The sequence below is a fragment of the Ictalurus furcatus genome, chromosome 17, assembly GCF_023375685.1.
Source record: "Ictalurus furcatus strain D&B chromosome 17, Billie_1.0, whole genome shotgun sequence".
Classification (NCBI taxonomy): Eukaryota; Metazoa; Chordata; class Actinopteri; order Siluriformes; family Ictaluridae; genus Ictalurus; species Ictalurus furcatus.
Window position 1 is genome coordinate 15,511,254 of NC_071271.1, and position 11,321 is coordinate 15,522,574.

The 11,321-nt window shown below is 40.8% G+C and overlaps 1 protein-coding gene across 2 annotated transcripts in view; it reads right to left on the minus strand.

The window, feature by feature from the left end:
• Positions 1 to 11,321, minus strand: part of tenm4 (teneurin transmembrane protein 4) — a 220,303-nt gene that overhangs the window by 29,634 nt on the left and 179,348 nt on the right. For both annotated transcript variants that reach the window (XM_053647427.1, XM_053647425.1), the window contains 3 exons: positions 9,756 to 9,988; positions 6,963 to 7,117; positions 179 to 1,056 (listed from right to left, as the gene is read on the minus strand). In XM_053647427.1, the coding sequence (XP_053503402.1) occupies positions 179 to 1,056; positions 6,963 to 7,117; positions 9,756 to 9,988 (1,266 nt within the window). The remainder of the gene's footprint in view (positions 1 to 178; positions 1,057 to 6,962; positions 7,118 to 9,755; positions 9,989 to 11,321) is intronic.

Consider the following 11,321-nt stretch of genomic DNA (forward strand, 5'->3'; position numbering starts at 1 on the left):
TCACAGATTTCCTTTGCACACTATAGCTCTGCTTTACATATTTTCAAATCTCCTCTGTCTTTAATGCATCATTTTATATTATGTTTATATTTACAGTACATCAATGTCACTGATGTGTTGTTGCAGCCCTACAAATTACTGCCACTCGGAAATGTATAAAAGACTGTATATTACTTACTCATAGAAAGTTGTCCACCCATCTTCATTGCTCTTCGTGGCCAGTAGTCCTGAGTTCCCATGGTAGGTCATCATGGCTATCTCTTGGCCCTGGGCACCGACACTCTTGAGGGCATTATTAGTCCCAATGGTGAACCAAAATGTTTGGGTGTCTGGGGTCATGAGCCAGAGAGGCAGTCCTGTAGTGTCCCTGTGAATGGTTACCTTGTTCTTGTTCTTGTCTGTGATGGTACTCAGGTCCCCTGCTCCTGAATAAGTCAGGTTATACAGGTAGTCACCTGTGGTTAGGCTCTGGGTGAAAATGTGACTGCCATTGGTGTCAAACAAGTAGAGTTCATCATCCATGGGTGATGACACCTCATACATGTTAAGAGGATTGAGGTAAGGTTTGTTCTGCCGTACATAACGTATCCGGATATTGCCCAGATCAGCGATGAAGAGCTCTCCATCAGGCGAAACTGCCAGCGATGATGGTGAGTTGAGCTTTGCATGTTTGGCATAGCCATCATCTCCTGAATAACAGTCACAGTTGGGGTCATTCTTACAATCGCAGCCACTTGGGGCACCAGCGACCAGAGAGATCTCTCCATTGGTGGAAACTTGTCTCACTCGATTTATCTTCTTGTCATCAGATTCTGAGATGTACAGGATGCCATTGTGGGACACGGCCAACGCGTTAGCGGATTCCAGAGTGGCATGGACGGCGACTTTGCTCACCAGGAAGTGGTCAAGGCCGGGCACCTGGCAGTGCATGGGCCGACCGGCTACGATCCTGACCTGGTGGTTCTCTGAGATCTGCAGCACCACGTTATTATCCAACACATAGAGTGAATTGTCCATTGGACTCACAGCTAGGTCAGTGGGCCATTCCAAACGTACCTGTGAGAAGACACGAAAGCAGACACAGTTAGTTTGCAATTTTTTTTTCACTAATCGAAAAACCCTTTTCTTAGCCTTCACACAGGAATATCCGAATGCAGTTCAGTTATGACGGAAAGAGGCTAAATTAAGTTTGGAAATGATTTCACCCCAGCAATTAGGGATTCAGGTGCTGATTACAGGATAACAAGATAGTGAAGACACCAAAAAAAAAAATCTTGTTTTTTTTCAGTTCCATGGTGGGAAGGAGCAACAGAGTATGATTATAAACAGTAGAAAGGAACCCAACTGTGAGTGCCCTCTTAGGGGTAGAATATGAAAGATCTTATTTCAGTAGTGGTCATGGCAATGTTGCTTGATTAAAAGATGTTTTTAATGTACTGGGTGAAAAAAATCAAAAACAAGCCAGCATGCTGTGTAGTCTATTAAAAGAAGACCTTAAAAGCAGCAAATTGATTTGGATGCATCAAATAGGACAAATCAATTTTTCTCAGAAGAAAGAGAAATGTCAGGATAAGCACTGCACAGCATCTGGCAAAAAACAACAACAACAACAATAACAACAACAAAAACTTCCTTCCACCACCAAGCTACTGTGCAAATTTGTGAAAAATGGCAAAGTGAATCATGTGCATACATTATCGTTTCTATAGTAACTCAATCGCAGGGACTTATACGGCGAAGACTCTACATAATCTAAACCTAATAATGAATAGAAAAAAACTGTTATTTAACAAGTTATGATATATAATCCTTGATATATTGAAGCTTTCTGCAAGGAGCTATTTATTTAACATTTCTTGAAGGAGTCTCCAGTGTCAGTGCTTTGTAATGGTCAGTAAGTTTTCAGTCATGGGAGACTATTCAGTACTAAGAACTTTGTGGTTTTTGGTTTCTCGGTAACATGACAAGCTACGTTAGTTTTTTGGTCTAAAAAGTGAGAGAATGACTGTTTATAACTGCTACAACACAAGTAGTAACAGGAACTAACCTGTTTTTTGACTGTTCCACAACATTAAATGCAACTACAAATGGATAAAAATAATGCCATTCCATTATTAATCAAATTAATTACACAAATTACTGGGTAAAATCAGTGAGAAGGTGGTGTGATGCAGTCTGATGAGAAGCTGAGTACTTTCCTATAAAGCACTTTCATTCCTTAATAATAAACTACCACTCGGGAGTGTTTTTGAATCTCAGAGAACCTTCTCAGTCTCAGGAGGGACTTGGTTGGTTGGTTCTGTGATGACATACAGTAGTATGTAACATACACATGAATTTCAAGTCCTTAATCTAGAGCTTGCGCTGCAGTGTAAAAACATTCACCTTCACGGGTGTTATAGATTGTGTTTTGGTCAGAGTGGCCAAAACTGGTCTTTTTCTGCCAGTGTAATCTCAGTAGTTTAAAAAGCGTAACAAAAGGCAGTGCTTATAACAGGACCCACCCACACACATACATACATAAATAACCCTCCCCATGTACAGTATCACTTCACAGCTGTGTTGTGTCCATGAATCATTTATTGAAGCATCTGGGTTTATATAATAAGACCCATTACAAGTCTGTGGCCCATGTGGACAGTTGGCATGGGGAATGTCTCCTATTTCTATCAGCAGCTGTATTAGTATGGAATGAAGACATTTTTCTTAAAATCCATTCCTTGTCAACGGACCTGGATAAATATTTCATGAGGGTATGTGTGTGGGTGGGAATTCAGTACAAAAGCCTGGATGGCTTCAAACACTGATGCAAAGGGACACACGCATACACTATATGGCCAAAAGTATGTGGACATCTCAGTATTAAACATCCCATTCCTAAACCATGGATGCCAATATTGAGTTGTTCCCCCTTTGCCATTGTAACAGCCTCCACTCTTCTGAGAAGACTTTCCACTAGATTCTGAAGTGTGGCTGAGGGGATTTGTGCCAGTTCAGCCAGGAGAGTGCTAGAGGTCGGGCACAGTGAGGAGGCCTGGTGAACAGTCAGTGGTCCAATTCATTACAAAGGTGTTGAGTGGGGTTGAGGTCAGGGCTCTGTGCAGGCCACTGGAGTTCTTCCACACCAATCTTGGCAAACACTCTTCTGTCCTCGCTTTGTATACAGGGGCATTGTCATGCTGGAACAGGTTTGGACCCCTTAGTTCTAGTGCATGAAAATTGTAAAGCTACAGCATACAAATACACTCTCATATCGGTGTTATGGTCATATTACCACATATTACCACATGTTATGGTCCACATACTTTTAGCTATATTGTGCATACACACTCTCACCTCTTTAAGCCACATATGATAAAATTAGGGATGCACCGAAATGAAAATTCTTGGCCGAAGCCGAATATAATGAAAAACTTGGCTGAAAGCCGAAGGCCGAATACCGAACACGTTTTTTCGCATTTTTTCCATTTATTTTGCCATTTTTTTCACCATTGCATAAATTAAATAGTCAAAATGTGCTTTTTACCATTTTGTCTCGCTTTTCAAAAAAAAAAATCAATTACAAAAACTACAATTTCAAAATATTTATTTAACACTGAACATTTTTTTTTTCATTCCAGCAGGCATAGGCTACCAACAAGGCACAATATAACTTTAAATAAATAAATGAGTAAAATAAAAATATTTTTATGTGGTCATCTTTGAGCCCCCCTTGAATAGCCTATGTTAGGCCTATAATTGACTGCTGAAAGAATGCAACACTCTGTAGCCTACAACAAAATGTGCATTAAAGAGTGCAAAAAATGGTTCTATTCGGTTCTATACAGCTGATTATATTGAGGATATGTACCGCTCGCATCCTGTACACCTCGTGGAGTATTATAGTAGATATAGTATAGTTAGATACATTGTTAATGTTATGTTCCCTTAAATAAATACGTCTTTACCTGCTTCTGTACTCTACTCCCTTACGTCTCGCGACATGACAGAATACTCCGGAACATAAACAAAACAAACGCATGTGTCCACAGTAAACAATGTCACGGTTGTCAACAGCCGAAGAGCATGCGCTCATGCATGTAGCTCGTGCATGTACGCTCCCCCTCATCGCTCCGAGTGTGCTGCCGGAAGTGGAGGTCGTGAAATTCGCGCATCTCACTCTGATTGCTAGGCTATTTGGAGTGTCATCAAACACGTCATTGTTCGGTCAAATTTATTTGGCATTTTCACTTATTTGGACAAACACCGAAAATGCTTTTTTTTTTTGGCTATTTTCGGCCGAATAATTTCGGTTGCCGAACATTCGGTACATCCCTATATAAAATGCAGAATACATGACAGGTGTCTTTAACCGAAAATGTCTGGGAAAATGTTTTTGACCTTGTCTGAAATCACAAATCTATATTTATGTCTACAGGCTAGCTCACATCTTCAAACAGGGATGTACTGGACTCAATGTCCAGAATAAAGCAATAATTATCTACATTAACCATCTAACGCCTTGTTAAGTATCAGAGAGAATGCTGCTGGCAATATTTCTCACCAAAGTGCCAACTGTTTAGTTAAAAACCGGTTCTCCGGTTTCCTCCCCCAGTCCAAAGACATGCATGGTAGGCTGATTGGCATGTCCAAAGTGTCCGTAGTGTATGAATGGGTGTGTGAATGTGTATGTGATTGTGCCCTGCGATGGATTGGCACCCCGTACAGGGTGTATCCTGCCTTGTGCCCGATGCTCCCTGGGATAGGCTCCAGGTTCCCCGTGACCCTGTAGGATAAGTGGTATAGAAGATGGATGGATGGATGGAACATGCAAAGATCACAGCTAATCTGAGAGCCAGAGAATTGCAAAGATAAAAAAAAAACATGGCCTACTGAATGTATAAGCATAGTCTAGAAAATCTTAAAAACATAAGTTTGACAACAAGATATGAGAAGAGGATAAAAAGTAGCCGGGAAAAGTGTTGCAGAAGGGAGTACAGAAAGTACATAAAGCAGCGGGCGGCGAGCTGCCCGTGAATTTTTATAATGGATGCTTTTTACTGTCTGAGTGTCTGTGGCAGGAATGAGTGTGATTTGTCATCACGGCTGAGGGTTTTCAGAAGTTTCAGCATATTGGTGTGAGTAAGTGCTTGTGAGTGTCTACATGTCTGGTTATGAGTGTGTGTGTATGTGTGTTCAGTTATGCGTTTGCCAAAGGGAAGAGTGAGGAGAGAGAGGCAAAAAAGGAAAAAAAAGATGGTGTGCATGTGTCTGATATGTCAGGATGTCTCAGGATGACTGCATGTATCTGTGTGTATGTGTTAGGACATCTGAGTGTGTGTATGTGTGTTTCAGGGGAGCTCAGTGTCTCAAAGGAACAGGGGTGGGCAGCTGTAGGTCGTATATACAATGCTCGGCATCCTTCCTGTAAAATAAAGCCTCTCTTACTTTGGCAACTGAGGCACATTGATGGTAATCAGGACACACATATGCGCACACACACACACACACACACACACACACACACACACGCACACACTCAGGGGGAGCCAGGAAGAAAAAAGCAGAGTTGACATATGAACATGCTATACTGCTCAAGGATCAGACTTAATATTACCGAGACTGTTCTGTCTACTCTCTAACTGTATTATGGCTTATACAAATTGGATTGTAAAGGGGGTCTTGTAAAAAGGTGCTCACATTCAGTAGACTCTCAATTAAGACTCTCTTCCAGGTCATTTGTGATTTCATTAGCACAGACGCAGCCCTAACATTTGTGCTAAAGAGGCTGAAATAGAAACGACCCAAAAATTTCACAAATCAAATATCACAGCTTGGACACTTCCTCAGTGGAAAGTATTTTTGGAAGAATGTTCCATGTTTCCACAAATTACAGCAAGCGCCTTCAGTCATGTAGTTCAGAGGTTAAGGGTGAGTTTTTTCTTAAGATGTGAAATTGTACCTGCGTTTTTATCCAACCTAAAATGGATCAATTATGTTGTTGTTGGTGTCGTTATGTGAGCAGTCAACTGTTTTTAGCTTTTACAGTTTTCCCCAGGGTTGTATGTTTAGACCAATTAAAGCTTTTAAAGCTATATTCGAATTAATAAATATCATTCTCATTAACAAATATGCCTATTTTGAACAAAACTGTTGAGGAAGGAAACTCTTGGTACTCTTATGATACTAAGAGTTATACTGCATTCCAGTAATAGCACAATTAATTCATACATTGGCTGAACATTTCTTACAGGTCTAAGATCACATTTAAACTAGCGTTGTTGTACTATTGGGCATATTGAATCTTTTATTTATTTTTTTAATGATATGCTCACTAAGCCATATGATAAAAGGTTGCTTATAAATCCTAAGTGGTCTAAACCTATTAACCCTTTTAAGTTCTCAGGACTCATTTTTTCACTTTACTACCCACATGGAGAGATTTTCCTCCGTACAGACTCTATAAATTTGTTTTTTTTTTTTTTTTGTACATTCAGTGAAGCAGCTCAGTAACCAGCATCCAAAAAAATGTTAAAAACATGTAAAAATGTTCATTAAATGGTTGTGAATAAATTCAGAATAATAAATTCTTCCTGTTTTGCAATTTAAAATCTCAGCCTTTCATGATAAGTAGTAATAAAAATTAAATCCAATCTACTTCAAACTGGAATGATCTCTTACAACATGCAGCTTGTTATTAACCATAATAACTACAAAGTAAAGGGGTTAAGCAGAGCTTTCTGTTTTTTCCCCCCTCTGGTGCCAGACCCTATCATGTCCCTAATGGAAGCCACTATGCCTCTAGAGAGCACCGTGTCCTTGCCTGGGGTGACTGTTAGCATTTGGTGTGGGTGGCAGTCTGCTGGGTGCTCATGCTGCTATATATGTCGCGAATGCTCAGACAGCAACCAGGCAATGTGTTTATTTTGTCCTGCGACAGGGCGACACTGCAGTATGATGATTCACGAAGTGGAGGAGTATACCTGTGAGATGTCCATCACTGAGTCACAGCTCAAGGGACGTGCCGAGGTCAGGTCGTTGAAGCCTAGCAGCGTGGAGATGATTCCGTTCTGATCGATTCGACGGATCATGGTGCCATCGACGAAGAAGATGGTGCCATATTTGTCCACGGTAATGCCTAGAGTAGAGGATGAAAAAAGAGGGAAATGCATCTCAGACACTCGGTTTTGCCTCCAACACAAATGATGTGTTCAAAATGTTAAGTGCTGCCTAGGAATTGAGTAATCTTTGAAATATATGTTTGTATAGAATGTTGCCTTTAGAAATCCCTACTGATTTGTGAAAGTTTTTGAAGGCAGAATAAAGGTATCCTGGGCTGTCCTAATGATCCCATATTTCTGTACTATTGCACAGGCATTCTGACCAGTCTGAGAAAACCAAACTGAACTAAACTAAAAACAAACCAACCCAAACAAAACCCAAACCAAACCAAAACATCAGAATTTCCTAGCATCGTTGAGTACAATTAGAGTATAACTATATATTACCTCTATTTGTTTTAACTCAGTGTTATATTTCTGACAAGAAATAACTAGTGTAGTCACTGAACATTTGTTCCTTTTTTCCCATATAGGCTAATCGACTTCTAAGGTTCTGAGGTTAGAGCTTATTAGTGTATGTCAGAATCTTGGCAAAGTCATGACATATGCTGCCTTTTATTTCCTTACAGATTTATAACTGTCAAACTACTGGCTTTTATGATTTTATGATACAACATAGGCAGCAAGGCATCAGTTAAGTTGCCTTCTATTTTGGACACACTCAACCTTTGAGAAAAAAGGGAGACCAATCCCAAGTAAAACTGATCGGTCTGTTTGGGTGCTATTATAAATTATTAGATCCTGTCTTAAGATGAAGGTAATGAGACAAAGCGGTAGTTCAAAGAACAACGTCTGCTTAATGGCGCACTCACACACACACACATACATATATATCCATCCATCCATCTTCTACCGCTTACTCCTTCTTCAAGGTCGCGGGGAACCTGGAGCCTATCCCAGGGAGCATCGGGCACAAGGCGGGGTACACCCTGGACAGGGTGCCAGTCCATCGCAGGGCACAATCACATACACACTCACACACACCCATTCATACACTACGGACACTTTAGACACGCCAATCAGCCTACCATGCATGTCTTTGGACTGGGGGAGGAAACCGGAGTACCTGGAGGAAACCCCCGCAGCATGGGGAGAACATGCAAACTCCGCACACACATGGCCCCGGCGGGAATCGAGCCCCGGACCCTGGAGGTGTGAGGCGAACGTGCTAACCACTAAGCCTGTGTGTCTGTCTGTCTGTCTGTCTGTCTGTGTCTGTGTGTGTGTCTGTGTGTGTGTGTGTCTGTGTGTGTTTTAAGCAGATGTGGAAATCAAAAATCCAGTATCTCTTTCCATGATATTGTTTTGAGATGCACCTTAGGAGTGCTAATGAATGTGTATATATAACACAGTGCTGACAAAGAAAGACTGAGACAGCAAGAGAGAGATGAGGTGTGATCACAAAGATATAAGAAAGCCTGTGATCGGGTGATTAATCAATCATATAACAGTCAGAAATAGGTGTGGCCAGCTATAACACCCCGTGTCTGTAATCAGCGTCTTTTGTAGCGAAAGCTTTTTTCTTTTGATAAATACACAACACATTGCCCATGCACCATCGATCTGAAATCTTGAGAGAGAAAATATCATTATACCTATATTTCTGGAAATGGAGGGAAGCATTGATCTGGGCTGTAAAACGAAAGCTCTTTCAAGATGCCTGCACTGCCTCTTCCATCCTAAATAGCCCCACAACTCCAATGAACAACCCAGAGCACTAAACATCCACTGCTCAGTGCTGGACGACCCTCCATCTCCAGCCTGTGATGGATGATGGCTGTATAATTTGGCCTTGCACTGCAAGTTTTGCTAACAATTTCAGGCTGAATGCTGGAAGGTGATATTATCCAGTCCAGATAGTTTCTAATCTGCATCTCATATAATTTCAATACAGAGGAGGATATTTTGAGCACCTGTGATAAACACAGCGTAATACAGCGTGTCAACAATGTATTTCACTAAAATGCTATAGATACCAATATGACTATAGGTCTATGTAAATATGCTAAAATATTTATGAAATCATGAATATTTCTTTTTTAGTGTGCTTTAGAGCAAGCATTTTCAGAGAGCTGTAACTAAACAGTGAAGCAGGGCATCTCTCCAAGAGCCATAATCAAGATTTTACATAATGCCTTTACAGAAAAGCTGTCAGCAGCTTAAGTTATGTTCAAACCAGCAGGCTAAGTATGTTTTCTTCGCATATCTGCTCTAAGCAGGAAAGATTTTCTTAAGTTGGAAGGCAAAGAATAACATAAAATCTGACTTTTCCAATCAGATTTAAGATATTTTTATGTAGTTATAAATCCAATTCTTTAGATTGTCCTCTGGATAAACCCATAAAGGTTCAACAGTTTTCCCTTTCGGAAGATTCCAATTAAATCAAATAAAAACAGGCACAGCTGGACAACCTTTCTTCTTAGAGTGAGCAGCGACCACGCAAAACAAATGTTATAAGAACAGCTATCTGGTTCACAGCTCTAGCCTACAGCATTTTATTGCTAAATAATGTGGCTAACAGTAAGTAAGCATCTTTCTAACTGGTTATGTTTTGTTTGTTGCTAGCATTGCTTAGTTGACTTTCTGATATATATTTTTTCATGTAAATGCTTGCTGACATCTCTGTGGTGAAATAGAATAATGGTGAAATCTCACCTCTGGGGTTAGTTAGAGTCGCCTCTACAGCCTTGCCTCCGTCCCCACAGCGTGTCTCATCGTAGGGAAGACATTGGTCCCCTGTCCCCGCCACCAGCTCCAGGTTCTTAGCCACATCCTTCACCATGTTTAGAGACTTCACCTTGAACACCTTCCTACTGCTGGTGTCTGACAGGTACAGAGCTCCTGACACCGGACTCGTGGCCAGGTAGTACTTGTGGGCTGGACTGTTACTATATACATACAAAATAAATAAATAAACAAACAAACAAATAAATAAATGTTGACACACATCATTTGCATTTGTGTGATATGAATGCATGTGTCATGATTGTAGAGAGAAATCGCTACACAATAAGATATAGTATTTGTAGCATGTTCTCCACACCTTCCTAACAGCGGAACTGATATCGCTGTAGGTATAATCACAGTCACGTTCAGACCTGGTAAGCAGATGTTCACACCATATGTAAAAGCCATGATGGAGAAATACAGTGCATACGTGCCAATCCTAACCCAATTACATACCAACATTTCAGCTGTCACAGACAGCCGTGTGATGTTTATTGCATTCATATTCAATATGCGCATCACTGTTAAACAATCAAATGTAGGCTTTTCCCATGCTGGGTAAAACCTCCAGGTGGCTAATGTGTTGTCAGTGCATACAGGTAGGTGGGCTGCCAATTTCCCATGAGAGGAATGCTTTCTTATAGAGATATATATACGGTCTGAGGTCTGTTATCTTAACATTATACATTTTCAAACAGAAATGGCATACTGCTCAACAAATAGCCCATTATACAAAAGAGTCAAGTTGTCACAGCCATCTCTCACATCCACACAGGGGCTCGCCAAAATCAATGCCTGACAAAATAGCTCCAATCAAGTTGGAGTGAGAAAGCCAGCTACCTGCTGAAACACAGACTTTACTCAGGTATTTGCTGCTGGTCCTCCCCTCTGCAAGCTAATCAAATAAAGGAGGCAAGGCACCTGCACTGCAATTTAAAGTTTCAGGAAATCATGTTGGCTAATTGTGTGTTGGCATGCTGCTGGGCACTTCAACTGATGTGGACTCAAAAACCAAAAGTGTCTAATGCAGTCTTTCACCCTACCTCTGGGGTACTTAATGCCAGGCCTGGAGGGCTGAAGTTAAGCACAATTTGCCCATTTTCCCTGCTCAAAGACACAAGATTACTAGGCAAGGTTTTATAGCCAGCTTCCAGTCCTCCAGGAATGTAATGGACCACCCGATTGTACCCTTTCATTGAAATTCACTATGGCCTTTAAGAAAAATATATACATTTTTGGTTGGCCAAAATGGGGAAGCAGCATGAGAAAACACAATGAAGTGATGAAAAAAATAAAGTCTGAAAGAAAGACCATACTTGTAACTCTACCTCCTTTCTAGTAACATGGTTTCTCCTGTTTATTCTCAAGTTTCAAAATCACCACCTCCTCATCTACTACAACTACTGTTTAGTAGCCACCAAATTCAGGTCCACAATAACTCCCCAAGATCAGTTGAAGGCATGGTCTGCACTTGATGTTTGGTACATAGTGACT